General features: G+C 34.9%; 6 protein-coding genes and 1 long non-coding RNA gene across 9 annotated transcripts; 4 read left to right on the top strand and 3 right to left on the bottom strand.

Annotated features, from left to right (window-relative positions):
• Window positions 1-1,419: 1,419 nt before the first annotated feature.
• On the top strand, window positions 1,420-2,126 carry LOC149492909 (uncharacterized). Its single transcript, XR_016322979.1, has 2 exons — window positions 1,420-1,572; window positions 1,700-2,126. It is a non-coding gene; the product is annotated as an uncharacterized LOC149492909 (long non-coding RNA).
• Window positions 2,127-3,192: 1,066 nt separating this feature from the next.
• On the top strand, window positions 3,193-4,400 carry LOC105648411 (heavy metal-associated isoprenylated plant protein 39). Its single transcript, XM_012234786.4, has 3 exons — window positions 3,193-3,351; window positions 3,613-3,688; window positions 3,837-4,400. The coding sequence occupies exons 1-3, from the start codon at window positions 3,346-3,348 to the stop codon at window positions 4,154-4,156; spliced, it is 402 nt and encodes a 133-aa protein (XP_012090176.1). The 5' UTR covers window positions 3,193-3,345; the 3' UTR covers window positions 4,157-4,400.
• Window positions 4,401-6,339: 1,939 nt separating this feature from the next.
• LOC105648409 (transmembrane protein, putative (DUF3464)) lies at window positions 6,340-7,113 on the bottom strand. Its single transcript, XM_012234785.4, has one exon. It carries the CDS (start codon window positions 7,010-7,012, stop codon window positions 6,482-6,484), a length of 531 nt encoding a protein of 176 aa, XP_012090175.1. The 5' UTR covers window positions 7,013-7,113; the 3' UTR covers window positions 6,340-6,481.
• Window positions 7,114-7,613: 500 nt separating this feature from the next.
• On the bottom strand, window positions 7,614-10,902 carry LOC105648831 (CBS domain protein with a domain protein (DUF21)). Its single transcript, XM_020685122.3, has 13 exons — window positions 10,588-10,902; window positions 10,415-10,491; window positions 10,241-10,324; window positions 10,047-10,160; window positions 9,819-9,905; window positions 9,557-9,696; window positions 9,369-9,456; window positions 9,148-9,221; window positions 8,837-9,021; window positions 8,493-8,755; window positions 8,344-8,390; window positions 7,945-8,224; window positions 7,614-7,856 (listed from the first exon to the last, which is right to left on the bottom strand). The coding sequence occupies exons 1-13, from the start codon at window positions 10,766-10,768 to the stop codon at window positions 7,809-7,811; spliced, it is 1,668 nt and encodes a 555-aa protein (XP_020540781.1). The 5' UTR covers window positions 10,769-10,902; the 3' UTR covers window positions 7,614-7,808.
• Window positions 10,903-13,063: 2,161 nt separating this feature from the next.
• LOC105648408 (DNA primase) lies at window positions 13,064-20,018 on the top strand. Of its 3 annotated transcripts, none has more exons than XM_037639435.2 (14): window positions 13,064-13,397; window positions 13,728-13,882; window positions 14,581-14,750; window positions 14,884-15,030; window positions 15,164-15,215; window positions 15,503-15,677; window positions 16,337-16,419; window positions 16,564-16,773; window positions 17,455-17,571; window positions 17,817-17,946; window positions 18,368-18,475; window positions 18,727-18,792; window positions 18,902-19,167; window positions 19,412-20,018. In XM_037639435.2, exons 1-14 carry the CDS (start codon window positions 13,328-13,330, stop codon window positions 19,490-19,492), a joined length of 1,830 nt encoding a protein of 609 aa, XP_037495363.1. In that variant the 5' UTR covers window positions 13,064-13,327; the 3' UTR covers window positions 19,493-20,018. The 3 variants fall into 3 exon arrangements, with proteins under 3 accessions (XP_037495363.1, XP_020540780.1, XP_012090174.1); XM_020685121.3 differs by having other exon boundaries at window positions 13,065-13,397; window positions 18,902-19,135; window positions 19,415-20,018; XM_012234784.4 differs by having other exon boundaries at window positions 13,071-13,397; window positions 19,415-20,018.
• Window positions 20,019-20,582: 564 nt separating this feature from the next.
• On the top strand, window positions 20,583-21,916 carry LOC105648407 (NAD(P)-binding Rossmann-fold superfamily protein). The gene has a single exon (XM_012234783.4). The coding sequence runs from the start codon at window positions 20,780-20,782 to the stop codon at window positions 21,752-21,754; it is 975 nt and encodes a 324-aa protein (XP_012090173.1). The 5' UTR covers window positions 20,583-20,779; the 3' UTR covers window positions 21,755-21,916.
• A 112-nt stretch (window positions 21,917-22,028) lies between these two features.
• On the bottom strand, window positions 22,029-27,253 carry LOC105648405 (hypothetical protein). The gene is made up of 11 exons (XM_012234780.4): window positions 27,019-27,253; window positions 26,783-26,873; window positions 26,324-26,546; window positions 25,629-25,731; window positions 25,450-25,517; window positions 24,932-25,126; window positions 24,711-24,833; window positions 24,142-24,483; window positions 23,324-23,476; window positions 22,784-22,879; window positions 22,029-22,285 (listed from the first exon to the last, which is right to left on the bottom strand). The coding sequence occupies exons 1-11, from the start codon at window positions 27,095-27,097 to the stop codon at window positions 22,181-22,183; spliced, it is 1,578 nt and encodes a 525-aa protein (XP_012090170.1). The 5' UTR covers window positions 27,098-27,253; the 3' UTR covers window positions 22,029-22,180.
• Window positions 27,254-27,285: the final 32 nt, after the last annotated feature.

Here is a 27,285-nt window from a genome sequence, read left to right as displayed (position 1 = left end):
AGCCAACACGCCTATTTCTGAGTGAACCAATTCTTGATAAAAGTTTTGACATATTTTATCATCTCATAATTCAGAAGTCTATATATATATATATATCCATTCCATGTCAAAAAGATTCTTTATTTTTTTCATTTGAATGAAAGGTGCGGCTTTCGAGTTGTATGCATTATTAATGTATCGCTTTTTTGTTTCACCGGCCTCTTTTGCTATTTATTCTGTATCTATGTTTATGAAAATATTGGTTTTTTATTTTCATCTGTCTTGACAGTGTTTATGGGCACTTGTGCGGTTTCGGGGTTGAGTGGGCATGATCTTAGTTCTACATGATGCTGGAATTGGATCTACTATTAAGGATTGTTAAAGGACAACTGGCGCAAGTCTGCAAAGATGATTGAAGCTTTCGTGAGTGGTTATGCCGGATCTCTCATCCCGTTCATAGAGGAATCCTTCCCCGAATGGTTCGCCATTGTGACCTCCCTTGAGAAGGAGGATTCAAATCATATTTTCTATTGTACTTTTTATTAAAATAATAATTATTTATATTCATTTTAAGAAAAAAAATGAGATTAGTTCTCTCAATTTACACATATGTAGAATTTTAACAAAAATTAATAGAAAAACGTAAAATTTGAATAGAAGAACCAAATTGTTTGACGGTTTAAAATCATACGAACTCATATATTTTTAGAAAATAATGACTAAATAATTAATTTTACTAAATTAGAGGAGTGAAAATGTAATTTACTCTGGTTTATACTATATGGAGGTAGTAGAGCCGTGGGTGGAGTTCATGTCTTTAACTCTTACGGATTGTCAAACCCTTATTAGAAGCCAAAACTTATTTGACAATCAATCAGTCACATAACTCATAACTCAATCGTGTATGCTATAAGGCCCGTTACAGGTCAGGCTTCATTAGCACTTTTTTCATTTATTAAAACATAGGAATAAAAATTAGTTAATATCTATTTTTTTTATTTTAAAATATTTATATAATACCAAAATTAATTTAAGTTAATGTAATTTATTCATTATAAAAATAAAATACTAAATAAGCTGATTTTTAAATTGAATAAACTGAATGTTCTACTTTCAGTATAAAAATGAACTGAAAATTGAAATAAAGAATAATAGAAATTTCAATTTACAGCCGCTGATTGATGGTGATGATAAGTTTAAATTGAATGGCTTATCCAAATTGTGCTTTGATCAGATAAGTTTATTTACGAGTTTTCATTTCATCAAGTGCAATAATTGAAATTTTAAAACCGTGTTGAAGGAAACAACTTGGTACTTGGAAAGTGTCGATCCTTTTCTTTTGTGGTCCCACAATTGACTAGACTAATGTTGACTCCCGGTCCTTATCTTCTTCGTTCCTGATTTGTCTGTATAAAGTAAAAATAAAATCCATACATGGATCCTTTTCATCACTATTTTGATGATCTGTCGGTACGTCTAAAATATATCATTGCTTTGTTTTCATGTTTTTGTTACAGAAATTAGTGATGAATTTGGAATTGCATGATGGAAGTGAAAAACAAAAAGTCATGAGTACAGTTTGTGGCTTTTAAGGTATAATTTAGCATTTCTTGGTTTTATTCGGCAAGGAAAGAGCTAGAAATGGAATCAATAACTAAGAAAATGTACTCAAATCCAAATATAATTAGCAATTAATACATTCATTTTTTATTAATTTCAGGGATCAATTCAATTTCCATGGACGACAAGAAATTAACGGTAACTGTAATTGGAGACGTGGATCCTGTGCAGTGCAGGTAGTAAGCAAATTGAGAAAGTGCTGCACTGCAGAAATAATCTCAGTTGGGCCAGCGAAAGAGCCTCGAAAGAAGAAGAAAGAACCCAAGAAAGAGGAACCAAAGAAGATAGAGGATATCAAGAAAGCCCCTTCCCAGAATTTTAATACGCCTTCTTCTTATTATGTTGCAAGTAGTGCAGAGGGATATAAATATAATTATAACCCATCTCATTATTATTGTCCACACGAAGATCCCAGTTCTACTTGTGTCATTTGGATCATATGGCAATATCTTAGTGCAGGGTTGCCTGCTATACTATTAATTGATGAAACGAAATATAATAAAATGGTTTGTCAGTTCATTATTTTATTTATTTTTTTAATTAATTCTATATTAATTAAACATGTCTGTGAACTTCATTCTTTTTTTTTTTTTTTAAATTCACATAAAAAATAAAAGATTGATATTTACATAATAAATACATTATCAGCCCCCGGCTACCATGAATTCTGAACTTTTTTTTCTTTTAAAAAAAGAAATCCTTAACTTTCCAACGAGATAACAAAATTAAATACTTTTTCTAATTTCTACCACTCTTTCTCATGAAATGTCTAAACAGTAAACACCCTGCCATTGCTTCATTATGATCCTTCGTCATGATCGTCCTTAACGGTGTGAAAATATTCCGCTGGGTTTGAATTTTCAAAATCTCTCCACATGGTCATTGCATTAAAATACAAACAAGGATAATTCTTGCCAATGCCTATATATGTATAACATTGTTGTTGCTCATCCGTACTTGTATTCCAGGAGTCCGGAATCAGATGATCTGCGCTCTTTTAAAACTGGATAGAGAGCAGAGCCAATACCAACACATACGGAAGATCCCATGTGGGAATTGGCCACAGAAAATGAGAGATTCAATGCCTCAGCTCACTGCTGATCGTAAATTAAGAATTGATAGTTGAACTGTGTCAATCTACCAACCACGAAACCTCCGTTTTTTTACATTTCTTGCATTGACTGGATCTTCCCCACCACGTGATCGAAAGGGATGCAACTGCGAACACAATATTTTAATACTCCTCTTACTATTATGATTAGCTTGACCGTTTCCAGCGTAAGTTTTCGATTTTGTACACTTTTGGTGTGGTTGACACGACTCCTCCAGAAGCAAGGGCCGCGCATTACACAGCAGTAATTTCTTGGAAACCAACGTGGAAAAATTATGAACAGGGATTTCAAGAAAATGCAATTATTATAAACGGTGTCGTTTCCAAGTCGGAGGAAAAGGCCATGCGCTTTCGTTTGCCCGTCCTAGTTGTAACTTGTAATGGTTATTATTGACCATGTAATACACCATGACCGATGACCTTTTAGTTGACTGCTTTTTCTCTGTCCGTTTATACACTCCTATTTCCCTTTCTTCCTATAAATTACTCCAAACACCTTCCTTCAGTTCACCACGATCTTATTCTTTCTTCTCTTCCTACGTTTCTTGCCGGTTCTTTCTTCTACTGCTTTTTAGGCTTCGTTCTGCAGTTCTCAGCCAAAGAAGTTCTTGTTCGGATCTCTTAACCTGTAGAAAATGAAGGTCAGTATTTTCTTTATTCATCTACCCAATTCTTTCTCCAATTATATAGAACCATCTAATTTTTTTTAGTGATTTTGCAATATTTTATACTAGAAATTGATTGATATGCATGTATGAGCGGCTGAATTTCTTTTAGCTTTTCTTTCTCTTTTCATTTTTAATTTGATTATTCATTGTTTTTTTTTTAATATTCGAAGTATTTACTTTAATTATTTTGATATCGATCAATTATCGTATATATGATCTTGGAATTTGTTGCAGAAAGTAATTTTGAAATTGGAGTTGAACGATGACAAAGATAAGAAAAAAGCCATGAAGAAAGTCTCTGCCCTCTCAGGTATTAAATTGGGTTCCTCTGTTTTTATATTAACTCTGTTTGGCTATTGAGAAAATGAAAGAAGGAAAAAGTTTTTTCCCATTTTTGTCCTTTTCTTTAATCAAAGAAAGAAAATCTGATGGTTCTTGCTTGTTTTGGAAAACTTTAGGTGTGGATTCAATCTCGCTGGACATGAAGGACAAGAAATTGACAGTAACAGGGGATGTTGATCCAGTAAATATAGTAAGCAAACTGAGAAAGCTCTGTCACACAGAGATAGTTTCTGTAGGACCAGCAAAAGAGCCAGAAAAGAAGAAGGAAGAGCCCAAGAAAGAGGAGCCAAAGAAGCAAGAAGAGAAGAAGAAAGACGATAAAAAAGATGATGTAGCCAAGCTTGTTGAAGCCTACAAGGCCTATAATCCTCATATGACCACATACTATTATGTTAGAAGTGCAGAGGAAGATCCCAATGCCTGTGTCATTTGCTAGATAGATGTATTACAGCAAGTTAAAGAAGAAATAATTGGAGGGAAAAGCGATTGTTACTTTACTGGTTGGTCATATTAAATTTAGAATATGAATGATAATACTTTCTGTACAGTAGGCAATGCTGGGATGTTCATATTCATGTTTGTTTGTTTGTTTGTCTTTCTTTTTTATATTTTTTATTTCCTCATGTATCAAATTTTGGTAGTGATTTTTCATTTATGGGTGATCTCTATTTTCCTTTTCATGGCCTTTTGAGTAGCTTTTTGCGGTGGAGACTTAAATTTTGCGTATGCGATCAACGTGTTTGTTTTGTCCAGAACTGTTAACTGGGTCAAGTTTCTGATCCTTGCATTAAAGAAAATGATGACAGAAAAGTTCATGCATGTCTGCTATTATGCAATTCTAAATGGATTTTCTTTTCTACGGTCTATATATTTTATTTTATACTCGTATTATTGTTTGAAAAAAATATAGTGGTTGGTCATTTCTTTAAAGCTGTTGAAAGGTGGAACCTTTTTAGTTTTTTCCAACAACAAAAGAAAATGAGAACCTCTTATTAGTCATTATATCTTTAAATTTCATCTGTATATCTTCAAGTTACCATGAAACTATCTTTCCCAATCGATATTAATTCAATATGAAAGTCTTCGCATCGCATTTCTGACCTTATCAAAATTGTTCAATTAATAGTTTCCTTCGAAGCCTCCTGCTTTTTGTTGCATTCAATGAAAATAGACTTTGGCCGCCTGCCGGTACTATTTTCCTGATTGAGACAGAAAGGTACCTGTGGACAACGCTGCAATACATATAATATGGTAGTTTTCATTTTTTTTCTTGCAATGCATGGCATGTGATAATGATCAATTAGGGAAAAACAAAATTGTCTCTTTCAAAAAATTCTAGTTCAAATTTTTAATAAAGAAACTTGAATAAAACCATCCAACAGATAAAGTAAGATAGACATATGTTAACAACTTGGTAAATATCAATGCAAGGAAACTATATATGGAAGTTCAACATTAAGCCTTTGATGGTTAGTGCAGTGACAAATTAGGCCAAATCTTATTCTAGGTATAAACACTCTACTGTAGGTTAATCCTCCTTCAGCAGAAGATTAAAGGGTCTGCATCAAACTTGGAATTAGAAAACAAAAGGCTATGTACATTTGACATTATTTGATAGGCCACTGTAAAGCAGGACGAAGACTTAAAAATATCATTAAAAATGTCAGTTTCCAATTTCATTTATCAAGTGCCAGAGCACCATGACCATATTCTTATGCAGAGATCTTGATATTCTAATGTAATATATTATCAGTTCTTTTTTTTTTTTTTTTAGTTATTTAATATATAGTCATTAATATACAATACACATGCAATCGAAGTCAGAGATGCTGCCTTTGATAGCTGTTCTTTGCTTTGTTTAATTTAACAAGTTTTCAGTTGATATGCTACAGTTATATATAAACGTGTGATACAAGTCGACAAGGGTGACACTATGTGGAGAGCTGAGGGGGCCATCACACTCCCAGAAATTTTTCTAAAAAAGAATTATAAAAAATTACATTTGGCATCCCCAAATAATTGTTCTTCCTGCTAATAGATGCTCTATTTTAACAATCCCCACAAAAAAGTAAATACTCATCTGTGAATGGAGCTCAGTGATTATTCAAACACATAAAAAATTTGGATAGGATCAATTGGTATATTGTGACATAAAAAAGAATTATAAAAAATTATATTTTGCATTCTTAAAATCTTAAAAAAAAAATTTCATTTCACATCCTCAAACAATTTGTTCTCTAGCTAATAGATGTTCTAAGTTAATCTATTTATTGTAAATCGACAATCCCCACAAAAAAAGAAAATACTATTACTTATATCTGAAAGGAGCTCAATGATTATTCAAAAATTTCAAAATCTAGATAGGATCAATTGGTATATTGTGACATATCATTAATTTTTATTTAATTTTTAATTTAATGATTTTATGTACAGCTTGCAAGAAAACTGCTTACAACCACGAGTCATAGACTGAAAGTCAACCACGACAAAGGTTATAAGCAAACTAGTCAAAAATTGAAGGCTAAGGAATTGATTGTAAACCAATGGATAATTATTTTTGGTTAGATACATTAATTATTTAAATTAAACGACTTCCAGTATTCTCTACCGTAACAGATATAAAAAATGAGTCTGTGGACTGGTTATCATTACAACAAAATATTTAAACATTTATGGATTGACTCAAGTTTGGTAGTAATTCAGTACACGTGTCACACTAATGATTAAAGTTCATAAAAATACAAATTTTTTAATTTAACTATTAGTTGCTATCGTCTTCTTCCTTCCACATCTCAACCCAATTCTGCTGAGCCTCTTCAAGCCCTAGCAATGAACCCTTCTTGTTAGCATCCCAACTTGTAGATAAAGCCCCATAAGCAATTCCAAGCGCGGATGCCCCGAAAGTGACGAAAGTTGTCAAAAATGGAATCCAAACAGGCACATCAAATAGGCCTTGTTCTTTAACCACTTCAAAAAAATTCAAGAAAGCTAAGCCAACAGCCATAGGTAATCCAACTGAAACCAAGATTCTAATGATTATCCTGTTAGACACCTCCTTTGGTATTTCATCATCCTCATTGATGTTCTGATTTATATTTTGGGTGCTTTCTTTTACAGTAGGAGGTTTTCTGCTGGAAAAACCTTTGGCATTTGCTTCAAGTTTCCATTTTCTTGATGGGTCTTTTAGGTTTTGCAAGTTTGGTGCGAGGAGAGAAAGGGGTTTTGGTTTCCATGGAGAATGTAGTTTTGCTAGGCAGAAGGGTGATATTTGTGAACAAAGAAGAGCGTTCATGGTGATTTCTTAAGCTATATTGGATGTTTTATGTTTCTCTTATTGGTATATTTCTAACGGCTGATTATCTTATCCAAACGTAAATGAATGGCCGAGCGGATTGCGGTTAACTCTTTTAGATATTTTTTCGTTTTATCGTTTTATGATATTTTTCTTTTGAAAAATTATTGAGGAGTACATTTTTGTTTTTTGGCTTCATTATATAACGACAATTTAAGTTAAAACACAATCTAAATGGAAAGAAAGAAAAAAAAAAAAAGATTTACTGGGACGACCCTATTTATTTAATATTGAAGGCCTCTGTTTTATCTGGACATTGAAATGGAGGACATGTAGAATTAAATTTTCAAATAATTTTTTCTTCTGCAGGTAAATGTCCTGTCCCAATATGAAAAATAGATTTTTTACCTGATTTCAACAATTTTCCTCTCATAATATTGCCGCCCAATTTTAATGTTTTTTCTAGGTTGAAACCAATATATCCTAATGCAACATCCCTAATCAAGAATTTTGTTTTTGTACAAAGAGCTCTCTATAAATGAATAGAAATTGGCCTGATTGAGTGGATTTCATCGTGATAACTCGTGTATGAAGTATGAATCCAATTCCTGAGTGGAACCATGTACTAGGACCAAGCAAGAAATTTTCTTTTTTTATATAACATCAAGCAAGGATTTTCCTTTCATCATAAATCATTGTTCATAAATAATATTTACATATTATTATATTTAGAAATTATACCGGGCCAAGTCTCATCCGAGATGGCATTCACTATAGACACAATCTAGGTAAGAATTCATAACTGCTGAGCCTCTCTCAACTTTGCATACGATTTTCTTGAAACCTGCCAAAAAGAAATGCATTTCTTATGATAAATAGAAACCAGACATGATTAAAATATTCAAAGGGTAAAAGGACAGAGTAAAATATACCCGATGGGGGGATGATGAGTAATGAGCAGTTTCAGCAGAAGAATTTGGAACGGATCTTCCAGGGGAAAATGATAGAGCCGGTCTAATCATCGGAGAGCGAATATATGGTGGAATTGGAGAATGCAGTGTGGGAGTGTGATTGCAGGAAGATAGTGGAGTTTGATGATGGGAAGAAGCTGGAGAAGCTAAAGGACTCCGCCATTGAATATGAGAAGCTGATGCTACTATTGGAGACCTTATTAATGGTGATCTTCCCGAAGCCAGCATATTGATTTTAATTCTTCCAAGGAAGTAGCAAAAAAATGTTGGTTAATTACTTAACTAACTGTAATATCTTTGGACCATAAAAGAAAAATTAATCTGCAAATGACCATGCATTAATGTCTAGATGGCCCTTACTTGTTATGAATATCCACATACTCATCAGTCTCATCTAGGATTTCTTCCTGCAAGAATTGAAAATTATGTTGATTCTTTAGGGTTTACTTTGCTGATAATGCATATGCACTTTAACAAATTAAACCAGTGAAAATTTTATTAGGGTTCACCTGCAGCAGTTCTTCCATAACATCTTCTAGTGTTATGATCCCAATGACCTCTTCATCTGAAGCTGCAAGAGATTCCAAATCCTCATTTGAAAGAATTTGCTTTTGGTATTCGCTTTTCTTGAATTTTGTGGGCAAACGAGCTCTTACATCTCCCACAGTATATGGTATTGGACTTTGAATTTCAGTATCCATACTGGAGTATACAGGTGGTGAGCATACACAGATGTTCAATTTCTCATTATGACCAGGCTGGTGAGCTATCCCTGAATATAGTTAACCATTGAGATTAATTAGTAAGAGTCAGTTTACAGTTTAAAATTAATAGGAAAGCATAATATTTCTACCTTCTGTATCTGGTTTTCTTTGTTTCGAATTTGAATTACTATTTGTCTTGAACATGCTACTTTCGGATTTTATTTCTTCTGCAGACCCATTAACATCATTATTACACTTTACAACAACAGCCATGTGGCTGTGACCAATTTGAAATTGATTCAATATATCATAAAGAGGCAGACGATCGTGTACCCTGTCATAGATTTTGAGAAAAAAAGTAGCAGATATTCGCATAAGCCACTTGATAAAATTGAACAGTTTCAAAGTTCAAAAGTCTGCAACTAAGGAACAGCTAGTTGTTTTAGGTTTGTATACATACCTTGGAATTTTCCTGATGGTTAGCTCTCTAATCAAATTTTCATCTTCAGGGCGGAAGTTGACTAAATTTTTGACCTATGAAACAAAGGATCATCACTAGCTTATATCATCTTTCTCCGTATTATATATATATATATATATTTATATATATATATATATATATATATATATATAACAAACTTGGAAAAGCCTACACAAGTTTCTGAATTCTGATGTGCTTACCAAAATTAGGCCAATAATATTAGCTGGATTTCCTGAATAAATTGGTATGCGACTGTGCCCTGTGCTTAATATCCGCTCCATTGTTTTCCTAATGAGAATATTATCAGTGGTCGAATATGAAACAGCTGACCAATGGGAGATAAACATTGATGTAAATGGTAGAGAAGGATACAGAATAAGGGGCATACTCATCAAGTTTAGCATTAATATCAAGTGAAAATACTTTAGATAAGGGTGTCATAGCATCTTTAGCCGTCTTCTGAGTCATATCCAAAGCTCCAGTGATGATGGTGGTTTCATCCTGAGTCAACTCTCCACCTTTTCCTGCCTAGTAATTATTAATTAAAACAAGAATTTCAAGGCTATCTGGATCACTTGCATTTCCTCATTGCTCGATATTTGCAAGTGTAAGGCGTATATAAATATTATATATATGTGCACCAAGCTAACCTCTTTTCTATGCATGTCAACCAAGGTCTTCAGCTCTGCCCGTCGTAGAAGTGCAGAATGCTTTTCCCCAAGGATCCAATCCAATAGCTATATATCAGATCGAGAGAGCGAAAGAAAAGTTAATTACAAGGCATTTAACTTTTATCTGCCAATTATTCTGACTAATTCTTTTACATCTTAAACGTTAGTTAATAGTTAATTGGAACCATCAAGCGCAGTAATCCATACCTTACTGATTGGATAAGCTAATGGGAAGAGAACCATAACAACTAACCGAACTACTACAGACATTTTTGCACCAACACTCAGTCCATACCGAGAACAGACTGCTTGAGGGATAATCTTAAATGGAAAAAAAATGGCTATCAAATATAAATGTTAAACCTCATAAAAAAAATAGCTTGAAAATATATAGAGTTTACCTCACCGAAGGCAAGTATGAGGGTGACTGATATCAGTATAGCACCCCAGGCTGGAAGAAGTGCATCGATGAAGATAGGCAGGGCCTTATATATTCAGCAAATCAATATTTCAGAATTTTCACAGAAAAATTTAAAGATTTATGTATGTTACAAGCAATATATATACATATATACCTCCATTGCCAGGGCGTTGCCAATGAGGAGGGTACACAAGAGTAAATGCTGATTCTTAACAAGTGGCAGAATCTTCTCTGACATCAACAAATTGAACTGTAAAGAATCAGGGGATATCCAGTTTTGGAGGGTGATGAAACACAACTCTCTAGTGAAGACTAATTATTACCAACCTGCATTTTTGCGGTCTTGAGGCTGACCAGCCTTGATGAGGACCTCAAGATCAACAAGGCTGAGAGACATGAGTCCTAATGTAAGGCCAGACATGAGACCTGCAAAACACACTAGAACCACACATATGATTAGATATACCCAGAACATAGGTTCACAACATGGAACATCATTTGCTGCCATTTCCTGTCGGCTCAAATCAATAAAAAAGTAAAATTTTCGATCAGAGAGAAGGTATAATTGTTATACAGGAAGATGTATTAGCAGAGAGAGCTTAAGTTGAAGGTTTTAGGTATATAAGCTGGTGCCTATTTATATTTACATATATATGCATAAACAATTGGTTCTATAAGTGGATTAGATACACTGAGAATTTAACTATTAAGGTGTTGCATAAATAAAAGTGTACACCTTCCAAAAAGCATCAAATAATTTGAGAAAAGGGGGAAAGTGACACCGACTTTAGCGTCATAAAACTCGATGGTCCAAGACGCCACTGTCAAAATATAGAACTATAGATCAGCCAAAACATTCCTTGCTGTGCTGTATTGAAAGTTGTGAATGTCATCATTCACCATAACCCATATGTTGTCCTTTTTAATTTAAGAGAAGAGGAGAATAGATATGGAATTTGCCTCTAAAGTGAATTAGGTACTTGACTATTTCAGTGAATCTCTCCATCTTCTAAAATCTTTTCAAGGCTGTTTTTGAACGGATATCGGACGACGTTTAGTAAAATCTATACCTAAATTTAATGATATTGCTACATATACATATAAAATGAAGCAGGTGAAAGTGCACACGTAGAAAGCTTACATCTTATTGGTGTTTTTTGACTGGATTTTGCAGCATCTGTAGTGGCATATTGGCATATAATAAAAGGCGGTACCGTTAATGAAATTAATAATTTATTCCTAGGTTTACAGGAACAAAAACTGCCCTTTCTAGATAGGAAGAAGAGTCATTTAGAGGGGAATGGCCAATTTGACATCCTGAAGGAGCAAGAGCTTAATGAAAAGAGTCTTTAGTATTTAAAACCAAAAAGTGCAACGCATCACCACGCGTGAATGCTGATGAAAGCCAAATACAAGAATAAGAATTTTCAAAAAATTTCCTTCCGAAAGTAAATGTAACCGTCCTGTCTCATATGGGTTGCATACGCTTGATTACTTTATGGTATAGCCCAATTAGTTTACTGACAGACTACCAAACTAAAACTTAAGCTGTAGAAAAGAACTCCATGGAGTCAACTTCAATTTCATCATACAGGCTACGTTAAACTGTTAACCATCAATAAATCAAAAACAACAGACCTGTTGGATTTCCATGATAGTTTTTCTTTTCACTTAATATTTTCAGTTCTCTGTGCCTTGATAAAAGGACCAGATACTTTACAAACAGTCTAATTATAGGTAAAGCAATTAAGAATCTCAGTCTATGTTAAAGAATAAATTGTATAAAAAGCAATACAAGCAAAAGTAACCCGAGTAGTTCCTTACATCCTCCACTGTTAAAATACCAATAAACTCCTCTTCCAAATTACATGGAAATGATTCTAAATCTTCATATGAAGTATTTTTCCTACTTGCTCCTTATTTTCACTTTGCAGATGCATACAATCCTGTTTAATCACACACTTCTGCGTCAAATCCAAAGCATCAGAAATTATAGCAGTTTTGTGACATGAAGTCTCCACCTTATAATCAAAACCAAAACACTTCCATATACAGTACATGAAAGGATTTGCACAGAATTTTTGTGACTAAATAAATTCTGGAAGCTACCTCATAGGTATACAAATCCACTAATATCTTAAGCTCTGCTCATCTTAAGAGTGCATAATGACCCTTTCCAAGTAGCCAAATCTACTATAACGAACCATCTACCAATTGGGTATGCCATGCCCATAGGAAAGAGGAACAGCAGAAGAAAGCTAACCAAGAGAGATGGCCAAGACTTAGTACATATCGAGCACACCCAGAGTAATAGTGAGAAACATAATGCACAGACTACTCATAGGTATAAATTCCAAGAGCAAAATGCCAAGTGGCTACTGTATCGAGAGATTCCCAATGAAATAAGATTGCATAATATACAAAATGGAGTTTAGAAATTGAGAAAAAAAACAAAAACTAAAAAATTTCATGTCAGCAATAGAAAGAATTTCATTGGACATCCACACTGCAAGTCTGCACCCACTAAAAGTATAACCATGAGTTCAAAAAATGATATTTTTAATTTTCTCCTTTTTAACAAGCCATGGCAGCCGTAACCTCCCCAGGTTTTGCATTCATTCGTAATATATTCACAAAAATAACTCTCTCGGGTTGCTATACCTTAATCGGATAAAATTGAAAATTCCTTGCAGCAACAAACACTCCTGCATTTTTCTGCATAAAAAAAAAATAAAATTTGATGGGTTTCGGATTAACGGCGAGAATAAAAATGAGATTTATATTTTAGTTAACTGCAATATAAAAAACCGATGACAATATATATTCATTCATTCATGGCCAATCGGTTTGCTGAACAAGTACTGAGGAGGGCTTGTAATTTTCAAAACGAAGTCTTCAAGAATTCAGAGTTTCAGAAGTTCCGATTGGCAAACAAGGAGCCCAAGTGAGAAATAGGCCCATTACTAGCCCGCTATCATTTTTCTCTCACAAATCAATTTCCCGCTAATTCGTATTCTGTTTTTTTGGGAGAAGAAAAAAAAAAAAACAGCAGAGAGAATTTGGGAAAATGTCATCCAGCAATATGGACGACGTAGATCGATTGTTTGAATGCTTCAAGTGTGGTGTCTCTCCTCCTCGTAAGTTCCCAATTTCTCATTCTTCACCTGTTTTGGCTTCTTAGTAAGGGGGAACATTAATATATGGAAGAAAATGATACTGGAACTTCTAGGTTTCACTATGTCTTATCCTCTTGTGCTGTCTGTTATTTGCCTTAGTAATTTATAAAATTTCCCTGGATTTTGATATCTGTTCTGGTTGGAACTGATAAAGCAAATGTTACTGATTTATATACTACTCGATACGATTTTATAAATGTGTTAACAGTTTTCAGGTTCCCAGTATTTAAATGTATGAGTGGTTATTTGATTCTTTTGCTTACATAAGGTTGTTTTTGAATTTGTTTGCAGAATCTGCCGTAAGAGAAAGAAAAAGAAACAAGAGCAAACTGAAGCAAGGGAATGGAATACATGAGGTATCATCAGCTTCTGGCACACCATCACCAGGATCAGCCACGCAACCAAAGAAGAAGAATGCAACTGATGCACAGGTTTCTAAAGAGGAAGTTCGTACTTTTGCCTTTCTCTTCCTTTTTTTTTTTTCCCTCTTTCAAGTACATATCGAGTTTGTTTGATGGCTCCGTTATATCTCTGCATGCAACCAAGTGTAAAGTCTTGCCATGTTGTTGACTTGTTGTGACTCAGAAAAAAGTGAATCTTAACATGCACTCAGGTTATGCATCGAATTTGTTCCTAGCTTAATTTCATATGTCGTCACTTGACTTATCACTAGTTTCCAACACGGTCTTGTCATTCACAGAATCACTCAGCTTATATTTTTGTTTCAATAAAGCACTTATGCCCAATTTCAATAACATTCAACTGGATATTTGACATGTTAATGAATTAGATGTTTCTAATCTGATTGTGCAATTACAGGTGGGCAATAGGACTTAATAATTTGGATATTACGTAAAAATTTCACACTAATTTCTACTGGAACCTTGCAATTATGACCTCGTTGATGCACAAACTAGATTTTGGTATTTTCATTGTCTAACAAATTAAACTTAACCAACTGCATTGAAATTAGTGTAAACCCAATGACTGAAGATAAGATAAACCTTGTGTACCTCTTGTGAGCTTATCTTTTATGCATTAAAGCATATCTTCCTTGAGTTAATATTGAGCTTTATTTTGTTTTTGATGCATGGCTTAGAAGTCCCTTTTATGATTTTCATTCATTTTATCACTACTTCTTCAGCTTGGTTTAACAGTGGTTGGAGAAAAAAACTTTAGTCATGGGAGGCAGTTTTCTCCTATTGTGTTTTATGGATCTCCACATGGTGTGCCTCCAAAAAGGCCAATTAGTTTGTTGCGACTGCTACATGAAATACGTATTGATCTCGCAGAACAACAAAAATCAGACTTGAGGTACTTGTCCTGCCCTTTTCGACTTTACTTCTCCATGCAAATTCTCTGAGGCAGCACTTCCTTTTCATTCTTCAGTTCATGCATTTTCTATTATATCATGGATACAAGTTCACTCCGGTCACTGGCTTCTTAGAAAGGAAGTATGGGCTACATTTCCAAGGCAGAATGAAGCATTGAACTTCGCAAAGGAGCACGCGAATGTGCATGTTTTTAGTTATCAAGATCACCATAATGGTCAAAGAAGGTTTCTTGTTTCAACATACAAGGAGTTCTGGAGCAGGTTTTCTTGTTTATTATTGTTATTATTATTATTATTATTATTATTATTATTATTATTGTAGTCCAATCAACAACTTTCATTGGACTACTTTCTCTTTTGAAGGGTTTGCTCATGTCAGTCTTTTGAATTTCAGGTACAAAAACATGGATTCCAAATTTCGCCATCATTATGAAGTGATTCAGGAGGTGACTACCTCTATGTTTTCTCTTTCATAAATCAACCACACACGTACTGATATATTATTGCAAATTTGCCTCAAAATTGGGGCTGGCTTTACATAGTTACATTTCTTAAGGCTGTGATGATTTCTCATTTTTGCTGTCTGCTCCCTGCTTGCTTTTAGTGCCTCTTTTATAAATGCTTTGGTGTAATCTGGCTATCATAAACCTGAATAGAACATTTTCTTGTTCTAATTTTAATATCAATTACAGAACTTGCATGTTTTTCTAATTATATGATGTGTGGATTACAGGGTGTACCATGCCATCTGTATTTTGATTTGGAGTTCGACAAAAGAGAAAATGCAGAAAAAAATGGAGACGAAATGGTTGATCTCTTGATATCTGTCATTCTAGAAGCATTTCTAGAAAAGTATTCTATTCAAGGAAACCATGAGTGGATAGTAGAACTCGATTCCTCCACTGCAGGTACGTTGAGCTGGTATAAACATAACATCTGTTTGCTGTTCTTTGTCTCTTGATATTTCAATATATATTTAAATATCCAAAGGTTTAGGTAGATGCATTATACTGTCTTAAATTCTTTATCATAAAAGTTGAGTTCGTAACCTTGCTGTTACTCAAAGAAACATTAACCAGAAAAAGTTATTGATCAAGCATGCAGGTGCCAAGTCTAAATACTGGGAAGATGTATATTGGAGGATTCTTCAAATTAGTCTGAACTTTTAGTTTAGTGAAAAAATAGCTTGGAAATGCCTAAGGGCATTCCAACAATGCAGAAGGCTTCCCCTTTGGGAGGGTTTGAAGAGGGTGGAGAGATTGTTTCCACAATTCAAATCCATTAGCCTTTGGTAATAGTCTTGCTTGTACCTACCTATGCTAACATTAGAACCAGTCTGGCTTACTTCAAGGTAGAATTACTAGAGAGAGAGAGAGAGAGAGAGAGAGAGAGAATTCATAAGACACTGAGCATTCTCCTAAGAACTCTTCAATAGTACTATGGTCTATGCCTTTTGCAAATTGTCTGTTTTTGGAATGTATAATGTGGGACATACTATGCTTTGCATTTAACTAAGTGATGCCCTGGTTTTTCAAAGCAGTTATTGCTTCTAATTTTGCACATGCAGAAAAGTTCTCACGCCACTTGATCATCCGCATACCGAAGGCTGGTTTTAAGGACAACTCACATGCAGGTGCATTTGTTTCAGAGGTATCCTTTAGAAAATAGGCATATTTAATACTGATGCATGTTTCTTTTTATAAAACATGAGGTATAGAACATCATGTCCATGTATAGTTGCTACAGAATTCTTCTAGAGATATCAACTAGTTTCAATATGTTATAACATGTCAGATATGCTCTCGGATCTTAAGTGCAAGGGAAAGAGATGGAAGATTTGAAAAACTATTCATAAGAAAAGATTCAAGTGCTGAATCTACAATGCAAATTTTTATAGATACTGCTGTCTATTCTAGAAATCGCGTCTTTCGTGTGGCTTTGTCATCCAAGGCAGGGAAGAGCGCCATCCTTCTACCCACTGGGCGCTTCAAATGTAAGGACATGGTATGCTATTCTCCTTACCATAACAGAGTAATTTCACTAGACAAAAAAAACTTTATATCCAGTAACAAGGCTCTTTATTTGATCCAAAATTTGCCTAGCATTCTCTGTAGATCTTCAGCGTCTTCTTTCTCATCCCTTTCTCTTTGTTTGTCTACTGTATGGTTTTTGGCAGTCTTGTCCAACTATGGAGGAGGCACAATTAAACAACAAAAAATTTGCACAATGTGTTAAAACTTTTTCATGATACTTCACGTGCCATTCACTATCCAAATTGTTTAGTGTGTTTTCTTTTTACTTTTTACGTCTCTAATTATTGGCTTTCCATCAGTGGTAGTGCTACCGAGGGCAAAAATTTGTTGGCCAATGGCATGAGATTGTATTATATTACCCATTTGTACATTCAATAGCCAGTCCCTTTATTTTCTTTTCTTTTTCGCTTTGCATTTTGTTTTCTTAATTTATCATTTTCCTTAATTATATTGTAATAGTTGGAGTAGGATATAAACTTTATCATGAAGAAGCTTTCAATGAACTCTAGAAGGTTTAGGTTGAATGGTTGACATTTCAGCAAAGAGAATGTCAATCACAAGTAATCGACAAGAATCTAATTAGTGGTTCTGTGATAGAACATAATTTTCTGCACTCAACTATCAGTAATATGCTGATCCTGGTGAATAACAGTGCGAGGAAGACATGTTCATGGCATCCTTGATTTGCAATATGGATACTGATTGTGAGAAGCTTCTAGTCTGCAAAATGGACTTGGATTGTGTGAAGACCCTGCATTTTGATACAGAGGTACATTTTTGAACTCTTCATTAGTTCCAATACTGAGCTGCCTTATATATATATATATCTACTTTTATATTTTATCATACACACTTCAAAACAACTATTTTTTTTACTTCCAAAAAACTCAATATCTTTATGACCTTGAACTGGTGTTGACTGTGAGGATGGTATGATGTTGGTATCTTTTGAGAAGCATGCCCTGGTATGCATAATGCTGATCCACTTACAATATGAAATCTCTCTGAATGTAGGAAAACTGTTATTCTAGAAGGTATGATACTTCTCAAGTAAATTTATCAACAACATATACAATGGGGAAGTCACCATTCCCATTTTTGGACAATTTTGTAGAATCTATCGCCTCTGCTGGAAGTCTATCGGGTGAGTACCATTTTCATTTGTATGTTTTGCTGTCTCTGGTTACTGACTTGAAACGTATTTTGTGTGGTGGAAACTCTGGAAATTCCAAGTTCTCTAATATTCTCGCAAAATGGCAAAGCCTGTTAAACTGTTCCTACAATTTTCTTTTTGCTACTAGTTCCATTCTTATATTAGCCATCCCTTGTTCAATACTTACCATAAGGAGTTATCTGGTTACATTTTAAATTTCATGATAAAGGTTTATTTGTTATCTTCTTCCAGTTTAGTACCAATTAGATTATTGGCATGAGCTTAGAGCATCTTTTTTTTTTTTTTTTCTTGTTTCTTCCTTGCATTTTTCTGTCACAAAATATGTTGTCTACGAGATGCTTTACAAATTTTAATCTCCTATGCTACCTTGCTGACGATATCTGCAAATCAGGGAAAATCCGAAGCTGGTATTGGTTTTCAGAGTATGGATTGATAGTCTATAGCATGTCAAGAAACAGATATTGTGAACGGATTGGTAGACAGCATAAAAGCAATCACGGTATGTCTTCTTTGGTTTGATGTCTTTTTGCTGCAAGTAAAATATATTTATACTTTAGGAAAATTTTTCCTGTTAATATTGACTGCACATTTCAGAAACTCTCACTGGTTTGGCTGTAAATGCTGTAACCCCTGAAATATTTTGAAGATATTATTTGAAACTACTTTTTCTATTTACAAGCTTGAGTTCCCAGTGTCTATTTTACATAAAAGATAGAAGCTTATGAGAACCAATCTCTCTTTTTTGTTCAGTTATATATGTCATTGACCTGCGAAGGGCAGTTTATTATCAGAAATGCCATGATCCAGATTGCCAAGGTACTATAAAAGTTTGTTTTTCTCTAGTATTTTTTTGTTCTTTTTCTTGTAGTTTCCTTTTGATGTATGGACAAGCATTTTAAACCTCTTTTTTCTTTTATGGCACCAGGTTACCGATCTCCCTTGCGACCAATCCCAATAAATTTGATCCCTGATCCTTCATTTGTCCATGATTCAGTACAAATTGCAAATCATATGGGATTAACAAGTGATACACCTGACTATCAATCTGTTAACAGTGGTTGTGAAGGTATTCTGCTTTACAACGATGAGCATGATACAGACAGCTGTGCTAAAGATTCTTGGTGGCTAGAAGCTGCAAAAGTGGCTGATGATATTGAAAGTAAGCAGAAACTAGTGGAGCTTAGCACCCTGGTTAGTTGCTTACTATAAGTATGTATATTTGATATCTTGTAGCCAGCTTGTTTCTTTTGTTCCTCATTTGCATTTGAAATGCCAAGGGTGGCTGTAGCAAAATTTATTAAGAGAAACAGCTACCAGCACAACTGCAGTTCTCAGTTTAGTTATCTCATATTTTCCCCACCCAGAGTAGACTGATACAAACTCCTTCAGACTCAAAACATAACATATGTGCTTGTTATCATATTATTTCTGCAAGCAGAATGTCAACGAAGATGACAACTGGTGGATGGCTGTGGAAAGGACTGCATCCCAAGCTGAGTTAATGCATTTCAGTTAAATTGCGGGTTTCAGCAGATGTTTCTATATGTTCGTGCTTCAGGGGGGTGGAAGATCCAGATAAGACGGTACCAAGACACTGAAGAAGTATTCCATGAAAGAAGCAGCAGTAGATGGCTCTTCCTTGGATTCCCATGCCATTCAATCTACAACCCTAAATGGACTTTGAGATATCCTGATTCTTGATTGAGGTGGTTTCAGTGCCCGACTTAATTAAGCCTGCCAATCTGGTTGGGGTTAGGTGTATAGATCCCTTCTTCCAATTCACACAATTCATGAAGGTTGCAGAAGTTGCACATAAGTCATCCAAAAGCATTTTTCCCACACGTCTCTAAATTTGCTTCAGTAATGAATCTAAATATCTGTGTCATGTATTCTGGTGCTACGGAGTATATAGCTCTGCTCTTAAAATATCTACGTTAGCTTTCCCAAACCAGTCATTAATTTGTAAATATAGATATACCTCCTTGGAATTTATGTATGATTACTATTTTGCATGTTTATGATTACAATAATTGTATTTACTACTGCTTTCTCTGCCTCTGTTGTGACTGTCTGTGCAAGGGAAGAAAATGCAATTTCTTTTTCAGCAAAAGTTAGAATTTCGACGATATTAACAGACCACTGAAATATCTCTTTTTTTTTTTTTAATATATACCAGTAATAATATTAATATGTAATAATATGACTTAAACTTGTTTATTAATTAATAAAACGTGATGAATCATTTATTAATCGATAAAACAGGGTTAATATGACTTCGCCCTGATTTTGAGGTCCGTTGGGTTCGCAGGCAAGCTAATATAGGAGCTCATACTCTAGCTAGAGCTGCCTATCGCCATGCTCACCATGTTATTTGGGATAGTATTCCACCCTGTTGAATTTGTTCTCTTAAGTAATGAGATTTTATTTTTTCAAAAAAAAAAAAATAAAAATAATTGTCTTGTTAATTGATGCAATTTTTATTTTTAATATTTTCTATAGGTACATTATTCTTCCAACCTTAAAATGAATTCTTTTTACTCTGTGGGCTTAAAATCATTAAAGACTAGCAGTAGTAATTTTCAATGGGACAAAGACAAACCAATCCATAACGCGTCTTATCGCATTCCCATATGATTTTATTTCATCGCATCTGTTATGCATTTTCTGTACTCTACGAGGAAGACAGCGATTCGTACTAAAATTAGAGGCAAAGTCTGGGTCTACGGAGGAGAAAAAGAAGTCGCTCTTTCTTTAATTCCCGTCTCCACCTCCAAAACATCCATAGCGCAATAATCATTAATCAATGGCTATCTCCCCTGTTTTCATCACCAAAGAATCACTGCGCTCCATCCTCTCACACAGCTCCTTAATCCAACACTTCCATACATCTTTACCCACCGTCTCGCCCACACTCCAAACTCCAATCCGCCAAAGCTACGCCGTTTCACCATCCTCTTCTCTTCTCCTAATGCCTTCTTGGTCCTCCTCCCCTTCCCTTCCTTATATAGGCGTAAAGCTTGTCACTCACTTCCCGGAAAATTCCATCATAAACTTACCCGGAATCCATGCAAGTTATGTGCTTTTTAGCTCCACAACTGGACAAACTTTGGCATCTATGGATGGCACTGAGTTAACCCTATATAGAACAGCTTGTGTTTCTGGCTTGGCCTCAAAACTCTTGGCTAATGATAGTAGCAAAGTACTGGTGATGATTGGTGCAGGCTCTTTGGCTCCCCATTTGATCAAGGCCCATATGGCTGCAAACCCCAGTTTGGAGAAGGTAATAATTTGGAACAGAACGATCAAGAAAGCAGCTGATTTAGTTTTGAAACTAAAGGAAGAATGTGGAGAAAATAATAGTGTGTGTTTTGAAAGTAATAATAATTTGGAGGAGATCATAGGATTGGGTGATATTGTGAGTTGTGCTACAAATTCTGATAGGCCATTGGTGAAAGGAGAGAAGATGAAGGCAGGAGCGCATTTGGATTTGGTTGGATCATTTAAGGAGACAATGAGGGAATGTGATGATGATGCAATTAAGAGAGGGAGAGTTTTTGTTGATAATGAGGCTGCATTGCTAGAGGCTGGGGAGATTGTCGGAGCAATCGAGAGAGAAGTGATTGAGAAAAAGGATATTGGGTATTTGGTGGAGTTGATCAAAGGGGATGAAGCTGGAAGGAGAGATTCACAAGAGCTTACTGTATTTAAGTCTGTTGGTTCTGCGGTCGTGGATATGCTTGCTGCCCAATTTGTTTATGAGAATTACGTTAAGGGTTAAAATACTGAGATAGAAAGATGCTAAGTAATAAGATTTTCTATGTTATCTGTCCACTCCTTGTTTGATGATAGAGCATATTTCATAGCTGAAATTCCATGTTTCCTTGCAATAATGAAGTCCCATTCCCTTCAAATATACATAATAAACAATGATTTGCAAAAATTTTCATTCCCGTCTTCATTTTCTTTTCCTTTATGTGTGTGTGTGTGTGTGTGTGTGGGCGCGCAGGGCGAGTAATGGCAAAACAGTCGAGTGATGAGTAGAGAAGATTGGAGACAAGCAGAAAAATGGATTTCAATTATCATTAATAAATAAATGGGAGGAAAAGCTGCAAGGCCACTTATACACTTGCCGCGTTCAGTTCTTAGCCTGAAAGGGTAGGACGAAACAGCCAGAATTTGAACAGGATTATAATATTTAACAATATTATAGTTCATTTTGATGAGTCTGTTTCTTTTTGGGCGCCCTGTGGGGGATCCTTGGGAACAGTAAATCATTAAGTTGTCTTTCAGCACTATATTCCGAAGAGGCCTGCAAATACATTTTTGATTAGGAGGAAGGAATAACTCATTGTCAGAGCCATTCCAAAAATCAGATAAATTGATGCTAAGATTCTACTGAAAATGCCACAGTAGCTATTAAAGGTTGGTAAGACTTGATTAAAATCATAAGGGTGACAATTTTTGAATTATATCTGTCAGTAGTCCACCCCAACTTCATAGTTAACCATGCAACTGCTGGCGCTATGAAGAACAGGTGCTACCATACTAAAACTGCACAAATATCTTTGGATCAATTACCAAATTAACAGTTAAAATTTTCAAAGTGCAAAATCTTTGTTTTTAAGTCTTTACTAAAACTAGGTTTCTCAAAATGCCTCATGTTAGGTAAGAATATAAAGAAATCTTTTTTTTTTTCCTTGCTTTGGGAGAGAGAGAAAGAAAAGAGAATCAGAATAATAAAAGATAACTAGATAAAAAATAGCAACACCAAAATAAAAACCCATTGTCTTTAGGACAGCTGACATACCCGTGAATTAAATGCAAATCGCAATGTTTGGATCTGTGTTCCCGAGCAAACCCTCAAATCAAAACCAAGGGAATCTACACCAATTAGTGCTGCCTCCTACAGTAAAATATAAGGAAAAACAATTATATTAATGAAGAATCTCACATATCTAACAGACTACAAATGATACTAGGGAGGAATGCACTTAAAATAAAAGATATTTTCCAGAAAATTTATACATACTGCTTGCAAGTTGCAAGCAACAGCTAAAATTAAACATAATTAGCTTTCATACTTCAAGCAGAATTATTGAGTTTGCATGAGAAACAAGTACCAAAACCATAAATCTCTTTTCAAGAGCCTCAATATCATACGAACAGCAAGCATAAATAAATAAAAATGCATCAATATGTGGAAAACAAATTGCCCAATTCTGATATCATAACAGCAGTATGAATGAAAACATGGTCCAGACATTCTATAATCTCAAAGCAGTAACAAAATGTTTCCAGAGATTATTTAGCACATTCCCAAAGGACTTCCAAGCAAAACTTGTGTTACCTCCACTTGTATACCCTTGCATCTCCAACACAACGATTTCAAAGCTTGTGAGATTTTTTCTCCACCAGCTTTCAGCCGAGATAAAATTTTGCCTGCTGAATGTGCAATAGCATCGGGTTGAGCCTTCCTAAAGTCTTCTACTTCGACCATTGTCTGTAGAGAAGCAGCAGAGGTATTAATTTCTGCTAATGCAAATCTATAAATAAAACAGGTTCTCAAGCAGCACATGTTGTGCTAATACATAATGCACAATGCGAAAATGACCGTGCATATTCAGTGAATAATTTTTGGGGATATTATCAAGAAATGTCAAGACCATATCTCTATTCTCCACTAAATCTCAAGTAAACTGTTTGGCGGAAATTCAACAAATCCAATGACTTTACATTTATAACTGTGAATATTAACATTGAAGAATTGTGAAAATAGAAGAAAACTTTCCGTAACTTTATCCTAATATCAACAGCCAATGAATATTGAAATGTTTGAACTAAAGTTGCATGATTGTCGTATGCAGCAAGTTCAAACAGCAGAACAAGCAAAAACTTGATAAGAATGTGCATGTAGTGGAGTTAGTTACAAAAGGATATTAGGTGCCAACATTGATATGGATCTCAGAAAAGTACTAAATCAGCACTTAGGAATTATATAATCAGCAGGTCCATTGTTGTCACTCAGAAATGTTGTCTGAGTCTAGACGACAACTAAGCATAAAAAAATATTGGACAAATTACATATTCAAGGTGAAATTGAACTTAAAAGCAAGAAGCATTCTCCAAACACAGATACAAAAAAATGAACCAATAAAAGGAACATACTTGATGTCCATGAGCTGAAATCAACCGAATTTTAATCATTTCTATCTTGTAAAATGAAGTCCCATTTCTTGGAACCTGATTTTTCTCAGAATCCTCTGCCCAAGTTGAAATATCTTCAGATGATCCTGACACGTGTTTTTGACCATTGATCCCACCAACATCTTCCACTTGTCCTTCTACCTTTTTCCCAACCTCATTTATGTCAGGCTGATGTGACTGGTTGCCAGACATATGCTTCTGGATGTCAGAGTGTTCTTCGATGAAGGCAGGTCTTATGAGGCCCTGGATAGCTAAACCAGCTGGAGGCTGCTCCATCCAATCTATAGGAGCATCTGAAGTAACCTATGAGACATAAACAAGAACAACATAAAAAAATAAATAAATAAATAAAATTCACCTAAGACCAGGAACAATTGTAAAATTGCGATTTTATTGCTTTACAGGAATAAACTCTGTAAGTTGTGATGAAATAATCATAGCTACAATTTACATTATCAAGGAAAATACACAATTTAAGTCATCTTTGTAAAAGTACTTTTATGCCACTTGTGTGTATAATGGAAAATTACCTGAGCTATCTTTTTGGCAAAATACATTGGATGAGAAGAACGCATGGTATCCAATTTTGCCCAGTCACCAAGTGCCTCATCAGAATCATCTTCCTCATCTTCATCTTCAATAATTACAAAGTCCTATAAACAAGAAAAAGATATGCATTGCAGTTAAATACTTGTGGATGTGGAAGCCAATCTGAGGACAAGAACTGATTACAAGAAAAGGGAAATCAGACCTCATCATAATCTTCATCTTCATCAGCCTCGTCCTCGTCCTCGTCCTCATCCTCACCCTCATCTTCTTCATAATCATCTTCAACATCACTATCATCATCTTCAATTTCCTTTATTCCAAAATCAAGTTCTGATGAACCTAGTAACTCCATCTCACTGAGCATTTCCATAGCAGCATCAAAGCCTATAATAGCTTGCTGCATCATCCATAAGAGTTCACAGACCTTGAGAAACTCTGAAGAGAATCGAGGGCACTGAAATTTCTCTATTGTTGTAAATAACAGTGCATTAAGGTGCCTAAGTTGTACTTTTATGTCCTTCTTAAGTCTCAAAGGACATGCATTTTCTCATCAAAAGTTTCAAGGCCAAATGATATCAACAACATGTCCACCTTTAGTCAAAATTGAAAAAATAAGGTTTCATTCACCAATAAAAATGCTGACTTGACATGTGCATGCTTGTGTTATCATATGTGTGCATCTATTGCATAGGCCAGTCCGTGAGAAGAGAAACTTCATACCACAAAATTATTTTCTGACGTAATGGTTTGCAAAATGTCTTCATCATTCTTCACTTGAAAGTATAAGTCTGCAAAAAGTTATAGCAGATTAATACTTTCAATTGCACAAAAATAAGGCTTCAATTCCACAACAAAAATAAATAAGCATGAGAATAATGACCTCCAAAAACTTGACTTACTTCCATGTTCATCAGTGACGTAAGGCAAGTCTGGCCAAATAATATTTTCATGAGTGTCCCCATTGATCCAACCAGTCAACATTAGGGTTGCTTTGCTGTTGACCTGAATTTCACACACTACAGGTAACATTAGCTGTGCAAACTGACACAAATATAATTCATACCTATGCATTTTTTGGAGTAATGATGAGTATATGATTACTTGGGCACAGAACCACAAAAATGTGATCTAAAAAATACCTTAATAGGATATTTGCTTTAATTATAGGAATGAAGGGCATGTTTGGAAGCACAACATAATAGCATAATTAAGCGCTTAAGGTTAAGGTTAAGGTATCCCTTATTCCGCACCTGTTGCTATCAACTTAATGCACAAATGATATAAAAGTAAGCTTTCTTCGATGGCGAACATTAAAAAGTTCACTTTGACAGGATCTAATTTTAAGCCTCCCACTGTTGCTTTGGCTCAAAGTATGAAACCTAAAACTTTGAGAAGCTTCTACTCAAACTCCTGACACAACCATGATTTACGGAAAAAGCTTAATGAAAACTTCTAATCGACAGTATGCTGATGTGGAAATCCATTATGCAAAGGATAATATATTCAAATGATAGACTTACATGCACAAAGGGAAACTAAAAACTTGAAAGTTACTGTTAATTGAAGTATTTGGCTACTAAGTCCAATCTGATACCTCAACGATGGTCCTAGCAGTTTCTTGAGCTGTAAGACTCGCATCTCCACTATTTTCTGATGTGGCCTCCGCAATATCCTCAAAGGGATGATATTGTTGTCTGCTGCCTTTCTGATTAGATGGATCTACACCTGAACCTAAATGCTTTGAAGATGCTCGAATCCTATTCTTTAAGACTCTGCTCCTTAAGAAAGAAACACCCTTTAATCTTCGTGACTTGCTCCTGCAAGAACATCCATAACCACTCGTTTAATCATTAAAGTTTAGGTACTATCTCCTCAAAAGAACATGAAAAATAGAGCCTTTCGAGACTGATTACAAGTGGTAATAATATACTATGCCAACAATGAGTTCTTCTCTTTGTTTTACTAAGTCTTCCCCACTTTTCTTAAGACTATTAATTTAGCTTAGCTAGGCATTTTACTCTGCAACCGAAAAAGTAAACACAGTACACAGTACCAAGGTATAGCGAAGCTTTTAGAATGTATAAGCGGTCGAGAGTTGACGTGGATGCCGTTAACTTCCTCCAAGTTCCACGTACGACGGTAATCTACAGCAAAGAGAGGTACAATTAAAATGGAGATAGTTTGTGTGTAATTTCTGTTTGGCTGCCAGAAAATGCATGAATTTCTAGCAATACCATCAATATTCAAAAAAAATATGAACAAAGTAACGGGACGGAGGGAGAGAGTTACAAGGTATCCAAGTGGAGGAGCAAAAATTTGCGCCGGGAAATCGAACTGCTGTGGCAGTGTCAATCATCATCATCATCATTTCTTATCCTCTAACTCTCTCTTTCAATTTATTAAAGAAGCATGAGATCTGCTTGAAGCATTTCACTTCGTTGAAGAATAGATGACCGGATGAGGTGTGGGAATAATCAGGTGCAACCATACAGATTTTAGTTTTCTACAACTGAACAGGCGTTAGATATTTTATCTGGACTTAAATGTTGGTCAATC

Source organism: Jatropha curcas, chromosome 10 (assembly GCF_041381405.1).
Source record: "Jatropha curcas cultivar XTBG-Jc1 chromosome 10, XTBG_Jcur_1.0, whole genome shotgun sequence".
Lineage (NCBI taxonomy): Eukaryota > Viridiplantae > Streptophyta > Magnoliopsida > Malpighiales > Euphorbiaceae > Jatropha > Jatropha curcas.
Note: the sequence above shows the minus strand (reverse complement) of the source record. Positions and strands in the feature narration are given on the sequence as shown.